Source organism: Simochromis diagramma, unplaced genomic scaffold (assembly GCF_900408965.1).
Source record: "Simochromis diagramma unplaced genomic scaffold, fSimDia1.1 OVJJ01000501.1, whole genome shotgun sequence".
Taxonomy (NCBI): Eukaryota; Metazoa; Chordata; class Actinopteri; order Cichliformes; family Cichlidae; genus Simochromis; species Simochromis diagramma.
Window position 1 is genome coordinate 4,985,742 of NW_024387320.1, and position 27,222 is coordinate 5,012,963.

Below are 27,222 nucleotides of genomic sequence, written 5' to 3' on the forward strand. Positions count from 1 at the left end.
TTTTTTAGAAACTAATACTATTTTGTAATAATCTTAATTTATCTATATTTCTTATATGTTTATTTGTATTTTTATGTAATTGTGTTATTTCATTTTTATATCATTACCATATATTCAATTAATCTTATGTATTATTTCTAATTGCTCACGTGGTCTCGGTCCTTACTGCCTTTAAGCAAAATTATTAATGTAATCCTTTTACAGTAAAATTTTACATTTTGTCCTCAGATAATAATAAACTAACAAATAGAAGTTTCGTAAACTAAATAATAAAAATAGATAATAGATTATTAAGCTGAGGTGAAGGCGGTATCATCATCTGTGGTGTCATCCTTTCATCCAACTCTCAGCGTGAATCAATAAATGTGTTTTATGAGTCCCTGCTCTCAGTTAGATAGTTGTCCAACACATATTGCCACTATAAAACTATAATATTTTAATTTAATGCTTAATAATTCCCCAAACCCCATTTATGATTAATACTGAAGTCTCATAGTCTGGCATGGGCTATTTATTTGATTTGCTGTAACACATTAGAGCTTCTTCTCTGTGGTATATGTGACAGCCAGACACTATGCATAAAAAATATGAAATATATGGATTCATACCATCATTAAAAAATCATGTCCCTTGCACTGCAGTTTAGTATATGCATCATTCAGCCACATGTGCATTTTGGCCCTTTATGGTCAGATGTTTGTTTAAATGCAGTATACATATCCACCAATAATTATCTCTCCTTAAAATGGTCCCATCAGCCATACCTTACTGCAGACTTTTCCATTTACACCTGTGCTCTTTGTAGCCAACTATAACAACATATATACACAGCTGATCCACATAAACTGTCTTGACCTTTGTCGTTTGTACATCAATTAAAATAAATAAACTTTTTAAAATCAAAGGATTCCAAAGACAGCCTTTATCCTTATTGCAAAGCTTTAATTTCTTGCAGTACAAAAAGTAGCATATATCATGATTTGTTGGTTAATTGACTCTGAGTCCGTTTGCTTCTTTGCAGTATCACATATGCACATGTAGAACACAAATTACAGACATAGCCACAGCTACTTGCGTTTTCACCCAGGTTTAAGTGAATCTACGACTTAGGTCGTTGATTTTACGTAGTGCGTCTCGGTTGTCGATGGTCCTGTGGACTGTGATGAGGAAGGGGAAGGCAGAGGGAAGCTCCACCCTTTGACTCAGTTTCTGGTGACCCCAGTGAAGGCAATGCAGTCTCTCAGCCAGGTCCCGTCTGCCAGCTCGTTCCAGTCCGTCTTGCAGCAGCTTGGTCTTATTTGGCTTGTCCCATGACTTCTCGTACCTGTGAATAAAGAGGGACCTCTAAAAAGTATTTCATGGAAAGAAGAGAAATTCACTGATGAAAAGCCAAAAAAAAAAAGAACTGTATAAAAGTCTAGAGAGCCCAAGTGACCATGGCAAAACACAAATAAGTTATTTAAGTTTCTCACATGAGATTGCTGGGCATCTACTTCAATTTCTTTAGACTACAATGATTATAGATGACGTATAAAATTGGACTAAACACTGCTAAGATAATCAGATGTTGCCTTTTGATTTAGAAACACCAGTTTCTAAACAAAGCACACGATACTTTCAAAAGTATACACACAGACTTTACCAGCTTTCCAGCATGGCCTTGGCCTGGACACTCTTCTCTGTAGAGCTGGCGTGGAAGCGTCCTATCTCAGTTCTGTTGAAGCCAAGCTCATATGCCAAAACTGTCCACTCAAAACCAAGCTGCCTGGAAATCTCCTGCAGCGTCTTTAGATTGATCACAGCATCCTGTAGGCAAAAAAAAAATAAAAAAGAGGGGAGGGGGATTCCCTTGAGAAAAACGATCTAGTATAAATGATCTGCGCAAAAGTGCAGAAGAAAGCAGATTAGACATACCTCCTGGGCTTTGTTGGGCATTATCAAAAACTCCAAAAGGTCAGCACTGTGCACTCAATATCTGTCTTCAGGTCTGGTTTAATGATTTTGCGCAAAAGATAAAAGATAAGAGATTTTAGTCACCTTTCCTGAGGTACAGTATGTTAAAGTAGAGCGTGTTTGAGTGTTACTCTGGAGATTTAAAATCAACATACTCACTTGTTAAACATTAGTCACTTTGTGACCACCTTGTGACACTAACAGCTGCCACAGTGAATCTTCCAAAACCTCAAAACCCCCTAACTGTAATGTGCAAAAACTGAATTCTACATTTATTTTTTGAGCAGTAGCTTCCATAATATCAGCGATATTAGCATTCAGATATACTTTAGACTTGAAGGAATATAGGACTGAACTTGGTTTAGTATTGTATTTTTACTAGGGAAGAATACAGGAATATGGTTTCACCCTTAGACCACCATTACTCCAAATGCTTTTAAGCTGAGTCATATCTGAGTTAAAGAAGGCATAGAGTTTGAACTGCAGTAAGTAGAGCTACAACTCCCCATTCATCCATCCCTTCGCAACTTTTCGATGGCCAGGTCATGGGGGGCAGAAGTCTAAGGCCCCAGCCACCTGTTCCCAAACCAGCCAGGAGACATAATTTCCTTGGTCTTCTCAGGCATCTCGTACTAGTGGGAGATGCTCAAAACAACTGGAGGCGTTCAGACATAAAAACAAAAAGAATTGAGGCGTTTCTGTGTCCTAGAGAGCCTATAGTTATGCCTTCGTGGGCAACATGCTCCTGGTAGGGTTTCCACAGCTCATCACTGGCTGCAATCCCTTTCCCCTTTTGCAATTTACCTATTTTCCCCCTCGATTCTTTACAAACAATTTTAATGAAGAAGAATGAAAAAACGTTTTGAAATGCTTTTATTCACTTTAAAAATTCACTTCCTCTTTAATTTCTTGCCATCCATTAAAAGCATGAGGGCTCCTTGTGCAATATCACTGCAGCAGTTACGCTTATCAAAGAACATTTCGGAATTGAATGTAAACATTAAATAAAAAGAAACTAAACAAAAGATAAAGTGTGTACAAGGTCATTAATGGATCTAATACTGAATGTGTTAATCAGAATTCTGATCCAAAGTGCTGCAAGGTCCAGCCAATAAGTATAACTAACATAAATTACATTACTTCTTCTTCACTTTTTTTTTTTTACAGGCACGGGAAGTAACAAAATTCCAACTTCAGGTTCAACTTCATATCTGACACCACAGCCTGAAAAAAATAGTACTTCCGAAACTAATCATATGAAATCATTAAAAGCATGTACAAAAGCATGGGATATATTTTTCTAAGCTTTCGGTTGGAGAGAGACGTTTATTCTGCTCAATGCAAGAATTAACAACGACAAACCAAGAAACACATATCAGAGAGGATCTGTTTCACATTTAACAGCTGATTATCAGAGTATTGCCTGGTTGTTTCATGGTGTGTCAAGTCAAGGTTAAGATCCAGCCTGCTGGACCTGCACGCTCAACAGTCCTCACTTTGTCCTTCAGCAAGGAGTAGTGCTTATATTCATGATATCTGTCACTCTCACAGGTCGCAGCCCAAGTCTAGAGACCTGCTGAAAGAAACATTTTAAATCAGCTGGTGCCTACACAGCGATACCCTGTGCACCTCTCAAATTTCAGCTTATTTGGGTTCAGTAGCAGCCATCTTTCCAGCTGCCGTCCCTCAGGGCACTCAGAGCAGCCAGGCTCTTTGGAGGAGTAAGCAAACTGCAGACAGAAAAAACCCCAATATTATATAAGCATATAAGTTAATCAAAGATAAATAAAAAGATCCATCATCCCACAAAGAATCTTGTCTGTTTCTTTTAAAAGTTTCAGGAATCAGACCTGTGAATCCAGTGTGGTAGGTGAGAATTCTACCATTGAACCACCGATGCCACACCTAAAGATTGCTACATTACCACTCACCCACATGCTGAAAACACTAATAGTCTGACCAGGTTTGTCATCATATACTTCAATTGATTAACCAATTCATGGCTCAGAAAATGATTCTTTTACTGTCATCAGAGGATGAATTTTACCACCTCTGGTGATCCCCTGAGATAACGTTCTCATCAGGTCTAAATTTGAAGTTATCAAGTGCCTTTTTGCACATGCTCGTCAGTACTCATGTTGTTGTAGTTCTCCTTTAAACCCAAAGGAGTTAGCATATGTGTGCTTACCTGCGCGTGGGTTGGGTGATTTTACTGGGACGTGGAACGCCACTTGTTCCTATGAAGGAGGCTGGCCGAGGGAGGGAACTGCGGGGGACAGCTGACTGGTTGGTGCTGGTGGGTTTGAGGGCCTGTGGCAGCAAACTAATGCTGCTGCTGGGTTTGAGGGGTTGAGGCAGCGCGGCACTGCTGGAGATGGAGTTCAGACTGGCAGAGGTGGACAGAGAGGTGGAGGTGGGTCCCTGCTGGACTGTGGGGCTTACGTAGGCTGTCGCTTTTAGAGTGTGTCGCGCTGTTGTAGGGAAACTCCCGACACTCTGGACTCGCTGACTGAGCTGGCCTGGGGAAGGAACTGAAGGAATATTGTGAAGCAAAAGTGTCACTGCAATCCCTAGATTTTAAGTTGTCATCATTAGGCTGAGCGTTAACAGTTTATAAAAGTGATTTTTTTCCTTTCTTTGATCATTCGCACACATAAAAACAGGCGTCTTACTGGAGGATTGAAGTCGTGCAAGCCCACTCGATGAGTCAAAGCTCTGGCTGTTCCGGAGGGAGGGCATCGTTGGCAAAGAGGAGGGACCGTGGGAGGGTGGGTTGACAGGGGAAGCCAGGCATGGAATGCTGGGGACACTAGGCATGCTGGGAGCTCGGATCAGGTTGGGCATGCTCCTTCGCAGCTTGTCTATGCAACAACATCAACAAAGCTGATCAGGTATTGCAGGTGCCCAGTTAGCATTTTTTTTTTTTGGCTTTTCAAAGTTTTAGGATTTTTTAGGGGACATTTTGGTGAATATGAAAGTAAGCGCTTTTAGCAAATATTTAATACATAGCATTTTCTCCTGTAGAAACACATCTTAGTTTTACACTTTAAATTTAAGCAGAATGACACGTCATATCCATTAATGAATGAATCTTTTCTTGTGGTCCACTCAAAATGTTGCACTATTCTTTTATCTATACTGACTTAATTGAACTTAGGACTTTAAAGAGGGGGAAAGTCTAATACTTGCTCCTTAAAGTAACAGCAGTATCAGTCTTAGACAGTCATGCAGTTATCTCTATAGACTGATATCTGCATATAAAGACACGCAATCTGTAGAGAAGGGACAACTGTGCTTTAATAGCTTTCTGTTTGCATTCCTCTTTTAGTCTAATTACATCTGAGCGGGCCTTGGTTGCATGCAGATAAACAGTGTGTGAAGAACAAAATGATTGAATTTGCTGAAATGCAATCTTGAAACACTTAGCTATCACCTGATTAACATTTATCAGATTTTAAAATCTCTTCAGCATTTATAAAGATTGACATGCTGATAGAACAAGAAGTGTGGTCTACTGGAAGTCCAAAGATACTGACTGATCCCTGAGTTTTTAACAGTCATCTATCAGACATGTTCCCAGATCAGATCAGGTCACTCACCTGTGCTATTTGTGTATGCTGTTTGTGTCTCTGTGATCAGGCTAGAGGGTCCAGAGTACTGGGAGTGTCCACTGAGTGAAAACTGATGGGTGGTTGAGCTGCGTCTGCAGTCTCTGAAACTTGAGAAGGTGTGAGAGTGGGGCAGGCTGCCCCGCTGCATAGAGCCTGTGCGGAACAGTCGAGGCTGGGGAGGTGGGAGCTGGTCGTAACCTTCGTCCTCCTCGTCCTCCTCCTCGAGATCCATCTGACTGCGCCTGAGGGTGTGCAAGGAGAAGCTGGAGCTGCGACGGCTGGCCGTGGCTGTGGCTGAGGTAGAGGCGTAGTCTTGTCGGAGGCCTACAGGGGCGACAAATCAATGCATTTGTCCGAGGAAAGCACGAACCCTACGTGGTATAGGATACATTTCCTTCTGGAGGCGCCCCTCATTCATTATTCACTTACTGAATCGGCAGACCAGACTGATATAGAGAAGTTTATTCTGAAATGTCCTGCATAATTTAATAGCACACAAGCGCATCAAGATATCACTTCCTTTCAACTTCGTAAAGGTCAAACATTTATGTTAGTGTCAGCCATTTATTGGCAATGTTGCACAGTAATCTTTTCCAGTCTCTCCACAAGGCAGTGCATTACTGTTTACAACCAGAGTGGCTGTCAAACAAACACAAAAATCTCAGTCCACGAGGGCCGGTGTCCCTGCAGGTTTTAGATCTCACCCTGGGTCAACACACAGAATCACATGATTAGCTCATTACCAGGCCTCTGGAGAACTTCAAGACATGATGAGAAGGTAATTTATCCATTTAAATCAGCTGTGATGGATCAAGGACACATTTAAAACCTGCAGGGACACCAGCCCTCGTGGACTGGGATTGGGGACCCCTGCTGTAGTGTATATATAAAGGCGTTCACGTATTAGTGTTTAAAGCAATGTCAAACAATTTTCATGCCTTACAACAAATTTGTGGGTGGCTGCAGGTACGTAGAGAAGAACTTCAGTGTGACAGTTGGTGTCTGATTAAGGACTGTTTATGCTGAGGCAAGAGTGATTTGCAGCTCCATGCCACATATCACTGTACCTGCTGGTGTCCAATCAACACCGAAAGACTTGATTCATATGTCTCAGATATTCTCTTATGTTTGGATGACATGAACTCCAACTGTGTTTTCACTCTCGTAAAAGGACAGCATTGGCACATACTGCTTTGGCAAAGGGTCAGTTAATCAGTTTCCTATGAGCAGTGTTTCTACATGTTTCAAAATGTCACACTTTTCCACAATCAAGTTTTCAGATTTCTCAGCAGACTTTTCAGACCACGTCTGCCATCTAGATGCAAATAATAAATGTTTATTTTGTAAACAAACTGCCTTACTTAATCCATCCATCCATCCATTCGCTTCCGCTTATCCTTTTCAGGGTCGCGGGGGGCGTGAGCCTAAGGTCAAGAGGGAAGGGTCACCCTAGTCGCCGTCTGTCAAGGGCAACACACAGGACAGAAACATTCGACTCCATTCATCGCACATTAACTTAGCACTTATGTTTTATATTTTAGAGGAAGAAGCATAGTGTGAAGCAATGTGTTAAATATTAAATTCTATGTTGTGACACTGACTGGATATTCTGACTGCAGTTTGATATAATGGCTGCATTGTAAAACTATTATGGGTAATTGTATATAAAAAACTATATTTTTAGATAGGTGCAGATATATAATCATAGATCACAGCATGAATATGTATAATCTCATGTTAGAACGAGACTGATGTTAGATATGCATTTAGAGCGATGGTATGGAAAAGATTCGGCTATCGAAATCAGGAACACAAATATATGATAAATTAAATAGGGGGAAAGGAAGTGAACAGGAAATGGTAGATATTTGGGGGATTTCAGTCAATGGGGTTTCATCACAATAATATAATACTTGTCTTTTATTTTGTTCTTGTGTGAGTTTCTTTCAGTTATTAACATTTGATACTTAAATGTTCAAAATAAAGATTTCATTCATCCATATATTCTGACTGCATTCTATATATGTGCGGTTAGTTCATACCAATCATTTAACCCAAAACTCAAACAAGTTAAATGCACAGTATTTTACTCAAGTTGACCAAGTTACCTTCCTTTCCTCCATCACTAAGTAACTTATATGATGGTTATTGTGATGTGACTGTGATGTTTTGTTCAGGGATCTTCCAGTTTCACACAGTTTCAGGCACTTGTGCAGAGCTGTTTTCCAGTCCTGTGATGCACAGGCGTAGGAGTGCGCTATGAGTCGGGTGCCGTACTTCTTGCTTTCCTTTTCTCGACTGTAGCCCACGCTTTCTAACACATTGGTAAACATTTTGGCTGCGATGGCTCCCTGCTTCAAATGCCTCGAAAAACATTCTGCTTATATCATTTTTATTAGCAGAGATGAGAAGAAATTAAGAGGAGCAGTCTAGAAACATTAACAGTTTCCTAGATTTTGCTTTTCTAATTCACTCAATTATTTGCTGTAACAGTTCTACAAAGCCTAGCAAAGTGCCTCTGCAAGCAGCTGCTGTCCTTTGCGTAAGCCATAATTCAAACCACCGACCACATTTCTACGTCGGAATATAAAGTGGACAAAACACACACAATCTGACAATACCATTCCAACCCATCACGACCTCTATCTGTAGCAGCGTTTCCTCAGATTTCTCCTATTTTCCCTCACATTTTGTATGAAACATCTAAACAGTCTACTCACTCTCCTCCTGAAGTCGTGCCATGACCTCCACATCTGTCATGTCCTGCAGTTTGTAGCTCATGGAGATCGAGTCATCTTCCAGCTCTGACACACCCACCTCGCTGTCCAGGGAAGACTGAGGGGTAATCGCCGCGTGCCGACGGCCCGCGTCTAAAAAAAACAAAACAAAAACATGCACGTCAACATCCCAACATTCACTTTCAAAGCATTTCTCTGACCGAGTCTCTGAGTTGTGAAATTTATGTGTACATAACTGTCGCAGATGGATGGTAACTCACACCTGATGAAACTGCAGAAATTAATGACACGGCAGAGGAGACGTGTTGCGGGTGATTTCTTACTGTGGAGAGTGGAGTTTGACAGGAAGGTGGGTGTTCTGTCAGCGAGGCTGCAGCTGGCCCTGAGAGGGAGACTCGGCTGGAGATAGGACTGACCAGATGACGGCAACGGAGCTTCAAAGGAGAAAATCACAGCACGAGAGAGAAGAAATTCAATCACTGATGACTAGCCTAACCTGCACTCTCTGCTGTTTGTGTTAATATAGAACACAGATGAACGAGCTGAAGGAGCTGTCTTCTGGTGGAGTCTGAAAGTGCTCGCCTCCATCTGTTTGAGGGTATGACCTTATAATCTCCTCCCTGCAGTTTGGTGTAATCTGATTGTAAACTCCAAGGAGCAGGTTGTTTAAGAATCTGGGTTATGTAGCGAGTTCCAAAAGCATTTTGGAAGCAACAGATGCTTTTGGCTCTATGTTGTTATTACTTTTGGATGAGACAACAACTATGAGGTCAGCAGAAACGGTTTTAATACGAGCAATGACGATTATTGTGCCCTAAAGGCTAAAAGGCTTTGAATGTTGCCAATGCAAAATTTTAGCTTTTGCATTATGTGAATTTTTTCCTGTCATTTGCTTTGTTTTGTGATGTTGTTAGATTTTGTTTTCAAAGGGTTAGAGACGCAGGTTTGAGTGACCTTGCAAAAGTTGCCCAATTTAAAGAGAAATGAGATTAAACATTACCGTCAAGGTGTCACTGTGTTAGCATGCTTCAATTAATTCTAATTCACTAATTAATTACGTTACAATGACTCTTTAAAAAAGAAAACTGTTTTTTTAATGTTTCATTATCGCCCACTCACACTAGAGTAAAACCTGGATGGCAACATCCAATTACCTGGTGATTGCACTGATAATTTTTGCTTTCAACCAATGGATTGGCCCTAGATGCATAAAGCATGCAACTCCCTCAACTTCTGGGCAACCAGAGGAAAGTCAACTGCAAAGGTCTGGTGGGAGGCAATCTGTCTCAGACTGCCATCCTGTGTGCAAGGTGTCACTTTGCAATAGAGGACTCGTTTCTGCTGGCTGTGTTCTGGTTAAATTCAACTAATTGCAGTCGTGGTCCTCGTCTCCATTTCAAAAACAATGAGATCATGTTCAAGTTTATTGTACACTTTGATCGTGCCACAGTCTCCAAAGACTGTTTCATCTAGTATGACTGTACCATTGTTGAAATCACTTCCAAGCATCTTTATTTATAAGGGCCAAATCACAGTCACCTCGAGGCACTTTATATTGTAAGTTAAAGACCCAGTGGATTGGCTATGTATGTGTGTGAATGTGCAAACCCATTAGGATTCATCTTTGTCTGTAGAAGATCATCAAATCAAACAGTTTTTAAGAGATTTCAGTTTGGGCCAAATCGGGGAATCAACCAACAAACTTTCATTTCCATCCACAGGCCAACTCTGACAGCATGCTTACAAATGAGATAATAAGAAACGTAATAACCCCCCACCCCCCCAAAAAATAATGGCTCTTTTAAATAGTGAAACTTACCATTTAACAAATTAGTTTGTTTAGTGATTTCAGTTTGTAGGTACATACTGACTCACACCCACTAAGCCTACCAGATGTAAGAGTGTCTGTTTTGTGGTTAGCAGGAATCAGACGTGTATTGGTGTTACCTGAGGACTCGGTTAGTGCAGCAGGTTTAGTGTAAGGCAGGATGGGGCAGCTGAGGGTGGAGAGCCCCTCTATGCAGCTGTACGGACGAACGGAGGACACTCCTCGCCACCGCTTTGCTAGAGACAGGATTGCAGGGAAGGGCATGTTAGTCTGATTGCTTTAGCATGTAGCACAAACATACAGTACATGGGTTATATATTTTAAGACACTCTGGCCAAATGTTAATCTGCTTCTAGCAGATCAGTACTGACCTTGCAAATGTCTGAGCTCGGACAGAAGAGGCTCATACAGTAAGACGAGGTTTAGCTAACCACTGCGGCTTATTGGGCTAAACCGCAGTTATTTTTTGGCTAGGTCTCAGGATAAGCAGGGATTGTGCATGTAGGCTACAACCCATTCCCAAAATCAGAATTAGATTTACTATGAACTAGTTTTTTTGGTGTACATGGTTCATTTATAGTCCTTAAATGTGATTTTCATTACTTTATTCATTTTATGGTTCAACACTACAATAACATGCACTTTATTAACGGCAACTAAGAGCATTTGGGTTTGGGTTACCAGATTGTTTGCTGTCATATCTATTAATTTCTGATAAATAGCCATTAAAGCAATTAGTTGCAATATAAAAAACCCTAGCTACAGGGTACACTTTTAGAGGATGATACTATTATCCTTGTTAATTAATGCCAACTAGCAGTGAGTAAATTCAGCTTGGTTACATAACGTGCATTCAGTGTGTCTGATTGGTAGTCTGAGAGGGTTACACCTGACAAAGTGGAGCGTTCGGCACTCCTGACACAAATAAGCTCAAACTCCGCTGGATGAAACTAGCATTCACAGCCAGTTGCACCAACAATGGCTGCTGGCTCTCAAATACAAGGATGTATTCATGACCCCGAGGAGGAGAGCCAGCCTTCCCCGAATACAGCTTTAAAGGAAGAAGAGAACCGTCAACGGCACAAACACACACCAAAAAACATCAACACAGACACTAACAAATATGCATTATCAGGTCACAGTGTGGAGACCACCCACAATTAATATGAAAATATTCCATCACAGGAAATTCTTTCGGATATTAAAGTCAAAGCACGCAGGTGAGCAGCATATAGAGTGGAAAGTATAAGCTTTGAAAGTACAAGTCTCTTGCACAGGCTCTTGGTGCAGGGAGTGCTGAGCGAATCTGACTCGACAACCCATTTAATGTAAGCATGTTTCTATGGTAACCATATCCCCATGCATGAGAGCAGAAACTATAAAGCACCAGATCTGAAACTGGGCCCAGCAGCAAATATATATTTGATAGCACGCAAGTATATGAGCCGTAATGATTTTGGATTTAGGTTAGCTCGTACATATGTCCCATTGTCATTTCTGAAACCTCAATAAACCCCTTGCCCCACTTAGTGGAAACATGCTTAGAGAAAAGGATATTATAGCATGCAAAGACTTTGCTTTGGTCTGCCACGAGTAAAGGTTATGCAGCTGTTAGTAAAACAAAAACTGTGAGGATAATGACAGAGACCGTGTTAAAATGAAAGCAATGGGGGATTAAATGCACCGTCATTGTCAGCAGTAATATTGTTGGTAACTAAGTTGGGTTTCAACCATCTAATCCTTAAACTATTTTTGTTTCAATGACTTTGCTAAAACAGTATTAACATATACATTTAGCACAAAAACTAAGGAAATTTGAGTTTGGTCGCCTATTTCTTTGTTGTAACAATGCTTCTTGACGATAACTGTTGGAAAGTCTGTTTATTTCCCCTTAAATGCTGCCATATTTGCAAGAAAAATGCATTTGTGTGTTGAGCAGCACAGCTGAGTATGTAGGTTGCGCCTGTGAAAAGCTGGTGACCAGCATGTGAGGAGGAGGTGGAAGGCTATTGTGGCCGTGTATGTTTCCTATACATGCTACAAAGGCCCCTGTTTGTTAAATGAATACATTGTTAAGCTGTCAGTATGTCTTGTTTCTTCAGACTTCAATCATCCAATCCAATAAACAACACGAAACAAGAGTCAAAAGCAGAATGAGCTGTTTGCTGTTGGCAGAGAAGATCTGGCAGGTTTTCATAGATTTGGCAAAAACTCAGAATCAGTATGAAACTGCAGTGATTCAATCAGGCCGGCCGCAAACTGCAGACATACCTGTGATACTAGTTCGTCATTCAAGAAAGTGACAACAGCTGTACGACATATATGTAAGTGACAGAGTTAAAATCAGCATGTGTTTTATGGGAATGTTTTTTCCCAGAAGAAGCTATGGAGAAAGAAAATTTAAGGCTGTGAGATGTAGTCATCTTACTTTGATCAGCCATAAAGCATATAGACCAGCACAGGCCAAAACTGAAAGGCTGTTAATGTGCTCATGGGCATATTGTTATTAATATACATGCTTTTAATATAAGATCAATAGTCTATGTTTTAATATCATAGTTACTGTCACTTTGATTCAAAGACTAAGTAGCTACAATAATAACAGATTTATCGATTCGAGATAATCACAATAATCAAACTGTTATGATCATATAACAGATAAAGGAAAAGATAAAATCAGATCAAGACTGGATCGTCCATTATGAAATCTCATACAGCACAATATTTGTAATATTTTCATGCTTAATTCTCATAATGCTGTATGTGAAAACTATGAGTGGATTGAGTTATGAGTTACTCATCAAAATAGGTAATTAGGTGACATATAAGTCTCGCAAAATGTATATCAAATATGTTTTTTTAATAATTTATTTTCGCAGGCTACACTTTATACTTTTTTTTTATTTATAACCTGTATTTAAATTTAAAATGTAAAAATTCCATCACTTAAAATATACTTTTTTCATAAAATCCAGTAAAATCAGGCTGTTATTAGAGGTTCAGATGGTGCAATGATGATAACTTAATGAAAGCTTTATAATTATTTCTGCATTATTTTGCAGTGAACACAGGGTTTAGCCTTTCATGAACACACATCAAGCTCTTCCAAGGTGATCTTTCTTTAATTCATGTATAAATATCTTCATCTTTAGTGGATCTTAAGTACAGCCTGAGATGTGTACACGTGAGTCCTCTGCTACTCCAAAAATAACCACTCACTGGGAACACAGGGTGAAGTAAAACTCACAACTTTAAAGAGAGAGCGAGTGAAATGTTGGAGCCGGTGAGCTCTGTGCAGTGAAAACCTCCCACGGTTCACACGCTGCAGAAGAAATTCTGCTGCACATGGAAACATTTTGTGTGAAGTGTTTTTCAGCTTATGATCACATTTCAGCAGCCAGCGAGGCAGGATGTGGCCACACCTGGGGCTAAGTACACTGTACCTTGGTCCAGTCTGTGACAGAGGGTCATTTTAGCGAGCTCCACCTCAGGCCCCGGGTGGTCCAGTACCTGCCTGCACCACTGGAGAGGGCTGAGGAAACTGTGGCCATGCAGCTTAGCTTTGGGACTCACATACAGCCTGGAAAATGCAGCAAAAAAACTGTTAGATCTTGTCACCTTTACAGGCAGCCCATGTTCTTTTTTTTACACACAAAACACAGATGATAAATTAACTCAGGGCTGCTGTGTATTTGCAGTGCAATCAAAAAATAGTTGCTAGAGAGCAAAGAAAATAAATAGCAGCTCAAGATCTCAAAGAGTGTGTTTTACAGCCCCAACATTTCTCAGCTGCTATTACCCAGTGAAATAAAACCACTGTGGCTGTGTGATTTTTATACAATCCAAATGCCAACCAAATGCCCTAAAAGTTTCTACAACATGGGAAGAATCTCTGGGACCCAGACTTGGAACTGAAATGGAAAATGGACGGGCCAAATGCATAGACTTGCAAATGGCAATGTTATCTTTTCTGTTGTGAAATTTAGTCAATGATCAATTAGATGGAATTTATTTTTATGTAGTACATGAAATTATCAACCTATTTATCAGCAAATCTCTTCTTCTTCTTCTTTCTTTACGGATCGCCACAGCACATCTTCTGCCTCCATCTCACCTCATCCTCTACCATGAGTGAAAATAATTTAATTGACCTTTATCGTCAGCCAGAAAAGAAATTAAATAAATCCCAAGAAATTCCACGTTTGTCACTGTGTGTGTGCCTGTAAATCCTAGTATACTAGGTTCCCGGCCTGAAGCTAAATATCTAAGGAAAAGAAAACTTGCCAGACAGAACTGGGCTTTTTTCCCTCCAGCAACTAGGCCACAGCATTACACTGACTTGGGGGTGGAAGGGTAATTGTGTTAAATGTAGTAAAGCTATACCAGCACAGCGGCTGAACTGTATCTCATCAGCACTGCATTCAGCTGTGTGCTACATTTTCCACATCGTCACACCAGATACATAAAGCTGGAAACGGTTCAGCAGTCAGATGCCTTAGTCTACAGCCTGTGCTTCAAAGTAGTTCAGCCTATGGCTGAACACAACACACAAAGCCGAGCTGTTTGATCAGAGGCTGAAGGGGGGTCATTGTTTCTAATTTCATCCAGCGCTGCCTACTCTGAATAGATACCTATGCTGCACGCACAGTGCATGCTGGGATGCCCAAAGCTTGTGTCAGATCTGGTTTTTATTGTTTTGCTCCTCGTGTAAGAATCACTCTATTTGCCAGAGTCTGTAAGTCTGTTCCACCAAAACAGATGCAATCAATACATACGATACATGACATACACTGCCTCAAAATGATGGCTGGTTCACTGTCATGTGGCCCATGAAGCATGTATTAGGGTCAGACCAACAGAGGGGGAAACTGACTTTCACTGTAAATTCAAACAAGGCATGTAATGAACTGGTAGACATAAACAGAGCAGTTACCAGCTATCAGGCTCTAAGACGGGGAGCACGACGTTGAGGTCCAAAATCTCAACCTCATCCAAAACAGTCGTGTCTCCAGCGGCGCCGCTGTCCTCCACAGCGGCATCAGGAGACGCCGAGCTCGGCTGAAAATAGGCGAAAGGTTCCTCCGCTGAGCCTCGAGGTGCGGGGACACTTGAAACGTCATATTTAGCAGAAAAGCTGTCGCTCGCGCACGCCGTACCCCCGTGCAGACACGACAACGAGGTCTGAAGATGAGGGCCGATGGAGCAATTGTTTACAGCGTTCGCTCGAGTCCGCAATTGTTCGTTTTGCTTCTCCAATTTTCGCACCAGTTCCTGCAGCTTGAGCACCTCGAGCTCCGCGCTGGTAATTTTATTGTTGCCATTGACGTCTGCCATCATCTGGGGGTTCAACACCTCTGCTTCCATTTGGTAAAAAACACATTGAGATGGGCGGAAAAATAAAGCACGGCCTGCCTGCAGAGGGTCCTCTTCTATTCAGAGAGGGTGTCCAGATTCCCCCCTTTAAGCTGCTACACACACTCTCACAGATACACACTGATGCTGCTTCTGCTGCTGCTGCTGGGATGACTGCACAGGCTCCATCTGATTGGTCAGCAGCTTGGAGTTCAACTCCCATCGCACCACTGCTGAGGAAGTATTTATTATAGGCACACACAGAGCGGATAGCCTGAATGTTATTCTCAAGCTAGACTGTCGGTCTTGCACACAAACAAAAAAAAACACTAAAAAACGACCCCCCCCCCCCCCCCCTTCCCCAAAAACAAACAAACAATATAAGTAGCCCAGTACAACTGTGGGGGACATTTAAAAAATAGTCATTTATTTTTTTAAAAAGAACAAAAAAGTAGCTACAGCAATGGCAACCACTTCAATATGTACTCCCGTTTCGCTGCTTGTTAATGCAGTTATGTTTGCATGTACATTTAAGCATGCAGACATGGTCAAGACAACCTGCTGAAGTTGCAACATAGCATGAGATTGGAAAGGAAAGGAGATTTAAGTGACTTTGAATTTGGCGTGGTTGTTGGTGTCAGACAGCCTAGTCTCAGTATTAGAGAAACTGCTGATCTACAGGGATTTTCCCACACAACAATCTCCAGTGTTTACAGAAAATGGTGGAAGTGAGCAAAACGTGTGTGGGTCAAAAAGCCTTGTTGATGTCAGAGGGTCAGAGGAACATAACCGGATTGCTTTGAGCTGATAAGAAGGCAGTTGCTGAAATAAACAATCGTTACACCCAAAGTATGCAGAAGAGCATCTCTGAATATACAACGTGATCAACCTAAAGGGTGCACACACTCACCAAAAATGCACCATAGTGATTTGAAAAATGTTGCCTGGTTTGATGAGTCTCAGTTTTTTTTTGTATTCAGATGGCGGAGTCACAAATTGTAACGAATGCGCAACGTGTCAGACCAGCAGCAGAAGACCACACCAGGTGTCACTCGTTAAGCTCAGCCTACAGTTTGCATGGACCATCAAAAGTGGACATCCCTTTATGACTACAGTGTATCCATACTCTGATGGCTGCTTCTAGCAGGATAACGTGCCATGTCACAAATCATCTCAAACTGCTTTTTTGTTACATGACCACAAGTTCAATGTACTCAAATGACCTCCAGAGTCACCAGTTCTCATCCACTGAAGTACTAACAGGAGATTGTCATTATATGCAACTGATAAATCTGCAGCAACTGTCTGATGCTGTCATTACAATGTTCGGCCTCTTTAGAAGTTCAAATTTAGCATAATTTAGTGCTTATTATGGGCTATGTCACTAAAATAAAATATGATATAGTTTCTTGAATACAAATTAGTTGGGCTAATTGATTTGCATGGCAAAGCTAGAAGCATATCTCATGCAGAAAAGATGTTGAAGACTAAAATATGTATCCAATATACAGTGGATATATAAAATCGATGTAATGTTTCTTTTTTAATAACGTAAACCCAAAATCTTCAATAAAAAGTCTTAATAAAATATGAAAGCATAATATTTTTGCACATAAGTGAAGACCGTAACCCAAATCAAGTTCCTGAACCCACTAAATTAACCAAACAGTGCAGAAGACATGAGATGATTTTATGATAATATATTGTATAATTATCCTAAAATTGTCAAATATATCAGGTTCCATTAACTGTAAATTATGACTTTAATGGGTAGATTACATTTCACTGGTATATAATTAAGGAAGAAAATGAACACAAAAGTCTTAAAAGAAGTAGAATATTTTAATTTTATTAGATAAAGACACTTTATAGCTTTTATTGCACAAAGAAAAAGCCCCCGGCCCTCAATATTGCAATGTATCGTTTTAGAATGAAGTTTCCCTACAAAATGCAAGCCAAAGACAATAAGAGCTGATATGGTGCACAGAGGTAGATACAGAAACACCAATATCAAGGCAACATAGCTACTAAATAGTTTATTATATACTGCATTCATGTTATTAAAATGTAACTGTCATTTCACAAAACACCCACATAAAGATTTGTCAGCTCATTGTAATGCTAGTCCATCAGATCCCACGACACCCAAAGCTGATAATCAATAATCCATTAAGTATATTTGGAGCATCAGCGTCGCCATTTTTCTGTGGGGGAAGGATGTACAATTTGAACTAAGACCTTTTGAAATGAAAACAAATAGAGTAATACATACGGTACAAATATTTAGTCACTGGAGCTTTACATCCAGGAAAATGAAGAAATCGTAATAATTACTTACCTTTGGTGACCTCAAAGCAGTTCGAACAGTGCACCATACGCTTGTAAATCCACAAGCTGTCCCCAGCCTTTAGATTACCCAGAGTAATGTTACACACCTCACACTGCCAAAACACAAATGCTCACATGAGGAAACAGAATCCTGAGACAACAATGGCTGTATACATCAAAAATATTCTGTGAGGTCTTAATAATTAGGAGTTCATGAGTCACTGGTAATTTCAAAACAATACTAAGACTTTACTTTGGTAAAGTCTTGACATAGTTGTTTTTCAACCACTGCTTGTTGTTGACCAAAGAAAGGAAAGCCCCATCTTAAAATTATTTTACTCACTTTAAAGCAGGAAGCATGGCATTTCATATTTATGTCATCCAGGACCATCTTGGCATCACCAGTGAAGGGCTTACGGCAGACTGTGCACAGATCTTTCTCTAGCACTGTCCTGTGTGGGACAAAAATTTATCAAGCGTTTATATTAGAGTAAAAGAAAAGTGACTGTATATATGTGTTCTTGATTTAATTCTATTAATTTCGTTTCGGTTTTATTTATATAACACCAAATCACAGCAACAGTCGCCTCAATGCACTTTATCTTTTAAGGTAAACCATACAATAATACAGAGAAAACCCCAACCCCAGTCAGACACCACCTATGAGCAACCCTTGGTAACAGTGGGAAGGGAAAAGCTCCCTTTTAACAGGAAGAAAACTCTGGCAGAGCCAAACTCAGGGAGGAAGACGGGATAAATATCAAGTTTACCTTCTTAACTTTCAGCAAACTATAACACCAACAATTGGATGGACTGGTGCAAAAACAATTACAGCAGAAATAAATGGTCCCCTAGTTCTACCTCAAACAGCTCGAATTTTTTTTGATTGCCTTGAATGCTGAGCAATGCCCCCTACAGCTAGTTAGGTTTTTAAACAAACACTTGATCTTTAGGTTTACTTTAGGTGTATTTGCTAAAAAGCAATTATTAACATGCTGACATGCTGTATTAAGGTGGTTAATGTGATAGATGCTTAAAATCTGCATATCAGCACATTAGCATGCCAATATTCATGCTTTGCTCAAAGCAGCACTGTATCCAAGTACAGCTTCACTGAGCTTCTAGATGACAGTCAGTCTGCACACTTATTTCCACACAAATGTTTTCAGTGTCTAAAAAGGGCTATTGCTGCCCGATTCCTACCTTTCAGGAGCTGCATATGCACTCTTCACGGAAGACTTTGAGTAGGTTGGCTCTGACAGAATGTCATCTGATCTGCTGAGAGAGTTAATGAAAGAGTGTTGTTTTACTAACTCGTACAGTGTTTGTGTGCTAGTGATAAGTGTTGGATTCGTTTGTTCAAAAAATAATTTAATACCTGCGGCTCCTGTATGATGTAGAAGAGTAGACGGAGGGACTTGTGATACTGGTGTACTCATAACTGTAAAAAGATAACATGGCCCAGAGATCGCATGTGGAGTTTAGAATATGTTTAGTGCATACTGTTTATAATGTCTTTGTTTGCTTTGCTTCATACCTGGAGTCTGGTCTGGAGTAAGTATAAGTGTTGCGGTTGCTGCTATAGTCATCACTGAGTATGAAAAAAGGGAACAAATCAGGAATAATACAAAGAGTATAACCACGCTGCACTATATTTTTATAACAAAAGGTTGAGAGACAGTGATAGTAATTACCTGGTAGTTATGGTATAGGAGGTGGTGCGAGTGGAGGGTATATCACTGGAGTATGAACTGTAGCTATAAAGAGGCAATGGATTTAGTTTGATAAGAAAGAGCTGGATGTAGAAAATATTGTTATGATTAAATAAATTAGAGTTTGATGAGGTATACAGAAACAGAAATTCTAAAGGAGAATAATAATAATTTGAATAAGTAAATGGGTAATCCAGGAGTGCTCTGTTAGTTTACCTGGAGAGGCTGCGGGTAGAAGATGTTGACACTGGAGAGGGACTTTCTCCTCTAAATGACAAGATAAACGAAAAAGGTCAATTTGACAAAACTACACACAAACTACACAATTTTTTGGTCATTTTTGTCATTCATTTCTACTGCTTACCCTCTGCTGCTCTCCACAGTGACAGTCTCTGTCTTTTTGACGCTTGAGCTGCTAAAATGGCAAAATGTGAGGTTTCATCCACCACAATGGTGAAATAGTTGTTTTGTTTTTTAATGACTAAATGTTCGCTGAGATGTCTCACCTGACTGGGGAAGAGGAATCAGATCTGATGGAAGTAGGCAGCAGGGTGTCATACAGCTGATCCTCAGCTCTGCAGTGACAGAAATGTAAAGTTAGTGATTATACTGTATGTGCAGTTCTTATTTTTTAATTCTGTTTTCTTTTGTACAACAGTTGAGGTTTATACAAGGTTTATCTTACTTAAAGGAAGTCTTTGTGGGGGTTTTGGCTTTAAAAACATCACTGAAAAAGTAAAAAGAACACCAAACATTTTACTGTACTGTTTGTGTATTTATATCGGTGCCACTGTTTGTGTATTGTGCTGTAGTAACTTACTCATCATAGCTGCTTTTCACTGTCACAGTCTTAGTAGTGGACACGATTGATTTGCTGTGACGAAGCCAATATCAGGTATTACATAATGATCAGTAACGTATGATTATAGTGTCAAATTAAACAGCATCAATTTACTTACTTTAAATGATCTCAATACACCATTTATAAGAACATACCTAATATATAACATATAAGGTATACTGTGACGTGCATTGTGTGCTTTTCAGCAACTCTACTTTCGACATCATTAAATTCAATAACAATTGCAACAATTTATTATATTTTTATTACAGCGTGTATAAAGGCTAAATGGGAGGACTCATAATGAAAGAGTGTATGCATTACCTGTCATCAGCCTTGACTGAACCTGGAATGAGTGTATCATAGAGTTGGTCTTTAGCACTACAACAGACAAAAGTAAGAGACATTGTTAGTCGTTTTTTAATCACATTTTGCTGCGTCGAGCTTGGAAGCTCCCTAAACTTTATGATACTAATAAATATTTTTTTAAATCTCTGGCATATTACAGAGTTTAATAAAAGTTATTTACATAGAGTCATGACGTCAGCAAACTTAGTCATGTCAGGAATATTTAGATTCCTGAACATTTACTCCAAAGTTACTGCATGCAAAAAACACTAATCATATTCACTCACACTGCTCTGTCAGATGTGTTGTGTATACTATTTATTTTTAAATGGTTTATTGATCAGCTATGTTTTGTTAAACACTAAAGGAGACTAATACTGTGGGACAACTACATTGTGGTAGCTCAATGTTTTGGACAAAAGTACATCTCATGGCACAGTGCAATATCAGATAGTAGAATAACAAATTTAATTTATTGCTATATAAAAAATGACTTTTATCTGACTAATTTGAATATGTCATCTTAACAGTATGCAACACCCCCTCCCCGCGCGCTAGGATGGTACTCACTTTGTGTCAGTGCTGCTTTTCACTGTCACAGTCTTAGTTGTGGAGATAGTTGTTTTGCTGCATAGAGAAAAATGTGTCTTACTGAGAATGTAATTACTGAAAGCCTGGTGCCATGACCAATATAATCTAAGTTCTGGGCTTCACCTCTCTGTGGGTGACAGATCATCCTGGATGGATGAGGGGAGGTGCGTGTCGTAAACTTTGTCCTCCGTACTGCACAGAACAATAAAAATATAAATAAATCTGAAATTGCAGGTGACACATGGGTTATAATACAACACTAACTGAATAATCTGCGTCTTACTCTTTGGTGAGGGTAACAGTTGTCTCCGTCACTTTGGGTGTCGTTAAGGTAGGTGAGTAGGGTTGGTATTCTTGCCTGTTTGGAAAGATGGGGAAAAACTCAGCCTCTCATGTAGTATGATGTGCTTATTATGTGGCCTCTTTAAGAAACTCTAAATATACATCTAAGTGCTGCAATTTTTAAGATGCTTTTAAAATACTGGGTTAGCTTGTAAAGCAAAAGCTGTTGTGACTTATTATATCTGAAGGCTCAGTTTTACTGGCCTATGACTTCTAAGTGAAAGTAGCAATAAGTCAGTATGAAAATATTCAATGTTCAGTATACTACTAAATCTTAGTTTTAGCTATACACATACACAGTGAAATTGTATATTCTATAAAAACTAATTACACCTTTCATATTTTCATTAAATTTAAGAGGGCAAGTTGCAGTAAGGAACCGATAATCAAATACACTTAATTGATCACCCAACCTGACTGACATGATGTTGCAGGATATAAGACTGTCCACAAACGACTAAAGACTCGTGACTGATAAAATCATTCGAAAATGTATTACTTCAAGTTTTTGTTGCTAAAGGTTGTTCTACAAGCTAATGAATCCGTGCGGGTACTTTTTACAGGTGTTTTACAGGATTGCAAAGAGTCCTGTCAAGAGTTTCCTTCTCACAGGACTGGTGTATAAGTTCTGGCAAGTACAGTCTGATATTACTATTTCACAGGGTCATTATGATTGATTTCATTCCATAAAAACAATTGTTAAATGTTGTACTTAGTTTCAGTGGAGCTCTTTTTTAACAAATTGATGTATACCTGGGTAGTCTAACCTGTAATGATTAAAACTGATGTTGGTCATGTTACTAAATATACTTGTTAGTTGCTCGACTTCAGATTCAACAGCCTGATGAGTGACGATGATGCTGTTTCTCATACTGAAATAAATAATTAAAATATTGCATCTACTATAAATCACTACATTATTTTTACCCTTTGCTGGAAGTCCTGACCCGGTCAGAGAATGTCCCAGAGCTGATTGGAGTTTTAGTCACAGGAGACCTATAAAGGCAAATAAATGTCAATAATATGATACGGATTGCATGTGTAATAATGTAACTTGATGCAGTGTTCCCTACTTGACGCTTTGGGTGGTGGTAGTAGTGGTCTCAGTAGTTGATCCATCCTTGGTGACTGTGGTTGTTTTGGTGCTGAAAAAAGAGAGACGTGAAACCCATTTACTTAACGTGTCATTGTAATGTGTTAACTTGCTGGTGTGTTCATGCATTCCTTGTGTACCTTGTCTTTGGATACTCTGTCACAGTAGTCTTGGTTGTGGTGGTGCTGCAGGGACATGCAAAATACAAGATTACACATTATATGAATTTCTCCTCTGTTGATTATTGCATTAGATGCAATGGACTGGAGCTTTACGTACACAGTGGGTGAATCTGCCTTCACAGATGAATATGTACTGTAACAAAGAGGCAGATCATTCAGGTGATTTCCTATTCAAAAATTCCAGAAAGAGTAAATTTTGTGCTATGAGTTGTTTTACAAAAATGTACCTTTTAGTGTAGGAGGTCTTAGTGGAAGAAGGAGTGCTGCAAAACAGAAAAAAACTCTTACTTAATCTCATGCCTTGAAGTGCACAAATTAATAATAACACAACTGTAACAAAACTGTGACTGTAAAAGAAGAAAACTGTACTAACTTGGTCTTCAGGTCATTCTGCTTTCCACCGAACCTTCAGTGAGAGAAATGACTCATTATTGTTCCTGCCATTTATATGGCTTTTATTTAAATATATCACATATGTCACACAAATGGTACCTCTTGCTGAGCTCTTGCACAGATGTAGCTGTGTTGCTTGGTTTGGTGGCTGTTTCTTCTTCAGGCTCTAAACTGTGAGAAATGCATAAAAATTTACAGGATGCAAAAGAATAAGAGACTCTTTTCTTAACTTGAAACCAGTCATCACAGAACATATTAGTGTTCCTTCATTTGTCTGCAAATTAAGGTGAATTTAAATGTTTGTTTTACCTCGCAAGAGTTTCATTGGATTTGTATTGACCTAGAACACTTTTGGCGAAGTTTGGATCTTGGCTGTAGGAGAAAAAAAAAACTATTTACACAGAGATGACTCAATGCTGTGACTCGCAAGAGGAATGTGAGAAGGCCTTTTTTTAAGGTTGAAAGAAATCTGAGCTTTGACCCAAAAGTCACACCCAACAATTCTGCCATTCCCTAAATGCATGTGTGCGTAAGCATCTGTGTTTTAACTTTTATCCTTGTTGTACTTACTCAACAGGTTCTTCCTCATCATCTGGTTTTCTGATCCAGCTGTTGTCTTTTAGAAGAGAAGTCTTGCCTGGTAATACAGGACAGAAAAAATTACACATTTATCATTCATTTACTTAATTAAGTAACACACTGTTTTTAAGGACTTAAAAGTTAATACCTGTTTAACAGAACATAATAGAGCCAATTAAAAACGAATTAGCACACTGCTCCTGAAAATTAAACGAGGAAGGTATTTATAAAGTTTTCTAATCAATGAATACTCTTTTTTTGCATCTCAGGTCTTGTCTTTACTGTTGCACACTGCAACAACTGCACATTGCTGTATTCGAGCTGTGGTTTCTCTCACTGTGATGCGCTTAAAAATGAAATTAAAATATAGCATGTATGGGGCGAACATAAGTACTGGGCTTGTGCATTTGTAAGTATTTTAAGTCTTAGATGAAATAAACTACTCTGTTTTTAAAATTGATTGGTTCATTATTTGTAATTCGAATTTCTGTATCATTTATATCACTATTAATATACAAAAATATGTATCTTTATATATTTATAATATGCAATATATCCTTCAGTCTATTTTACTGTTTTTCCCCCATTGTTTTTATTTTTGACAAATTCTTTTTAGTTTACATACTCATTTTGACTACAAGCAATAATCTAACCTATTTCAGTGAGTGTAATAACAAAGGGAAACAATTTCATGCATGTTTTAAATATATTAAGTATATTATTAACATAATTAATAGGCAGCAGAGTCATATAACTACTGGAACCTTTCAGTCTTGCATCTGCTATTTTAAAAATCCGCATTACTTAGAATTTGATTTGTAAATTTTATTCTTTGATATTTCTCAACTTACCAGTTTTGTAAGCGCTCATTTTGAAATTTTACCTGTAAGTGTGAAACAACAAGAACATTGATGAGAAAACAGGGGAAAAAAGGAGCACAGCTCATTAGCCACTGGGTGGCACGCTAGGCTAAAACCTTTCATGTGCCGTTGGTGTCTTTATGCTGCATAATGAAGTGAACAAGTAATCACTGCTTTCTGCCATCTGTATACTTGTGTCATGAGCACACACATGCCCTTCATGGACAGACTGGATTTATGAGCTTGCCTTGTTGGGTTTGACACTGCATCTGTAGTAAATCAAAAGTTCTGTTTAACCCCAGACTCAGGAAATATTAAGCTTAAACTGGTTAGTCTTGATTTGTACCCACATGTAAGACACACCCACCCACAACACACCTTCTCCAAACACGCCTTTGTCATCAAAACAGAGATCTTTTGCTGAGAAAGGCGTGACAGGCCACAGGCGATCGATGATAAAGATTGCGCCCTTTCATCTGCACCCTCCAGCACGAACATACATCATAAACCTCAAGGTAGACTTACAACCCCAACAGAAGTTATAACTGTAAATGGCATATTTGTCTGTTCATGAGTCCGATTAGTTTTTTTTTGTCATTGTTATGTGTTTCTGGATATTTAATTATCGGACAAAAACAACAACAACAACAATCTTCTAGTTTCTAAAAGATAATTTAAATGTTTTCAGATAAGATATCATAAAACAGATCAAATCTCTCATCCAGTGGTTGATCGGATCTGAACTGTTGTGAGAAAAAACATTAAAGGCAGAATATGCTCAAAAAACGTTTATGCCCAAAATGCTGACTTTAAGTAATTTGATTACATGTAAAGTTTCCATGTAATTTTGTTACATAAGTACAATTTAAAATGTTACATTTAATGGAATCTGATCAAATGAATTTCACTTGATTTTATACATTCTGTTTTTACCAAGCATATTCTCCTTGATTATGATTCATGTTTTGAATAAAAAAAACTTTTGATTTTATCGCTTTCATCACGTTTCACTCGAAATAATTTCTTCATCTTTATTTAGGGTGATTGTTTTTGAGTGTACAACTGCAAATCAGTCTGTTCTGACTCCTCTTTGTATCTGTAAGGCACCATTATTTCCTCAAAAGAAATGCAATCTGACATGAACACTACAATGATATCATTACATAACCCGACATACAGTGTGTTCTCTGATTTATTTTCCTTTACGCCTCAATGCAAAACACCATCTCAAAAAACTCGTCTCATATACAATCTCAATTTATCGAGTGTATTTTTAATACCTCTGAAGTATCATTTCAGACAGTTTCAGCTAAAATAAAAGACTGATAAAACATTCACACACAGAGAAAGGGTACATACCGCCACAGAAACCTCTTTGACTTGATGGAAAACTCTCACTTCCAGCTCGGCGCTCAACACCTGTCTGTCACGCTACACAATCACACCCTTGTCATTCCTTTTGCTTTAAACCTGAAGGGAGTGGAGATTCAAGGCCACCCACGGGCGTGGCTTTACGGAAGAATCAGAGAATAGGTTTTCTCTCTCTGTCGCTCTCATTCTACATGTTTTTATCTCCGTCATCAGTGTTTCCTAATTGCTTGTTTTTCGAGAACATGGAACTGGGTGGAGTGCTGAAAGACCTGCAGCTCAACTTGAGTGATGAGGAAGCAAACCTCCAATGTGGGTGTGGGATTCTCTCTGTCCTAATCCTACTACAGGCTTGAACATGCATAAATATATTTTTAACACTAGAGAGTAATCTTGTGGCTTTTTTATGCTCATTGTGGTATAATGTAAATTGAAGATAGAAATATAAAGCATGCGCACACACTTCACTCACTTCATTAGGTACACTTCTAACCAAATTAATCCAGTATGGTAGTTCTGCTATAAATTCCACCTATTAAGAATCCTCTATATTTTTGCTGATGTTCTCTCAGCCTCATTACCCCAATAGAATTATCACCTTACTGAGAGTGTACTCGGTTGCCTGTGATTTTAAATGTAAATGCTGCCTGTGGTGGTGTTTTTATGCATTCAGTTTTGCAGATAGAGTAAATGAAGTGGCTTGTGGGTGTATTTGAATATTTTTGGAGGTGTTTTAGCATTTAGTACAACAGTTAAGAGTAAAGCTTGGAGAAAGACAGCACCAAATGGCATGGTGCAGATTCAAACCAGAGCCTTTGCAATAGCCCGACAGCTGAATGAAGGGAGCTCACCCAGAATCCTGTGTTTTTAATGTTGAATGTAGATTTCTGAAGGAGTTGCCAAAGGTACCAGTTATACCAACTTAACATGCAAAACAGGGATGTTAAACTTGTTTTACACTGTGGGTCACATACAACCTACTTTGATCTTAAGTGGGCCGGACAAGTGAAACCGCACACTTAACCCCTGCGCTAACTTAATATAATGAAAGACGTGCAGTTTGTCAGTATGTCCCTATTTTTCTCCATGATTAAGAAAATGCT

The 27,222-nt window shown here is 39.1% G+C and overlaps 3 protein-coding genes across 6 annotated transcripts; all 3 read right to left on the reverse strand.

Moving 5' to 3' along the window:
* Positions 1-990: 990 nt before the first annotated feature.
* Positions 991-2,688, reverse strand: wu:fc50b12 (uncharacterized protein LOC103911624 homolog). Its single transcript, XM_040005833.1, has 3 exons — positions 1,915-2,688; positions 1,643-1,806; positions 991-1,324 (listed from the first exon to the last, which is right to left on the reverse strand). Exons 1-3 carry the CDS (start codon positions 1,933-1,935, stop codon positions 1,090-1,092), a joined length of 420 nt encoding a protein of 139 aa, XP_039861767.1. The 5' UTR covers positions 1,936-2,688; the 3' UTR covers positions 991-1,089.
* Positions 2,689-2,809: 121 nt separating this feature from the next.
* On the reverse strand, positions 2,810-15,671 carry slain1a (SLAIN motif family, member 1a). 2 transcript variants are annotated; one of them, XM_040005793.1, is made up of 9 exons: positions 15,064-15,669; positions 13,574-13,710; positions 10,250-10,366; positions 8,626-8,736; positions 8,285-8,434; positions 5,553-5,888; positions 4,626-4,814; positions 4,142-4,484; positions 2,810-3,683 (listed from the first exon to the last, which is right to left on the reverse strand). In XM_040005793.1, exons 1-9 carry the CDS (start codon positions 15,492-15,494, stop codon positions 3,608-3,610), a joined length of 1,890 nt encoding a protein of 629 aa, XP_039861727.1. In that variant the 5' UTR covers positions 15,495-15,669; the 3' UTR covers positions 2,810-3,607. The 2 variants fall into 2 exon arrangements, with proteins under 2 accessions (XP_039861727.1, XP_039861728.1); XM_040005794.1 differs by lacking the exon at positions 10,250-10,366 and having other exon boundaries at positions 15,064-15,671.
* Positions 15,672-17,305: 1,634 nt separating this feature from the next.
* On the reverse strand, positions 17,306-26,234 carry scel (sciellin). Of its 3 annotated transcripts, none has more exons than XM_040005797.1 (27): positions 26,111-26,234; positions 24,743-24,774; positions 23,883-23,949; positions 23,622-23,684; positions 23,412-23,483; positions 23,293-23,325; positions 23,147-23,182; positions 23,017-23,052; positions 22,878-22,922; positions 22,718-22,789; positions 22,572-22,640; positions 21,586-21,660; positions 21,426-21,494; positions 21,282-21,338; positions 20,688-20,744; positions 20,343-20,396; positions 20,208-20,249; positions 20,029-20,097; positions 19,887-19,934; positions 19,739-19,789; positions 19,505-19,567; positions 19,348-19,401; positions 19,189-19,251; positions 19,014-19,088; positions 18,154-18,262; positions 17,821-17,923; positions 17,306-17,686 (listed from the first exon to the last, which is right to left on the reverse strand). In XM_040005797.1, exons 2-27 carry the CDS (start codon positions 24,759-24,761, stop codon positions 17,670-17,672), a joined length of 1,518 nt encoding a protein of 505 aa, XP_039861731.1. In that variant the 5' UTR covers positions 24,762-24,774; positions 26,111-26,234; the 3' UTR covers positions 17,306-17,669. The 3 variants fall into 3 exon arrangements, with proteins under 3 accessions (XP_039861731.1, XP_039861732.1, XP_039861730.1); XM_040005798.1 differs by having other exon boundaries at positions 19,014-19,085; positions 19,887-19,937; XM_040005796.1 differs by having other exon boundaries at positions 19,887-19,937; positions 26,111-26,233.
* Positions 26,235-27,222: the final 988 nt, after the last annotated feature.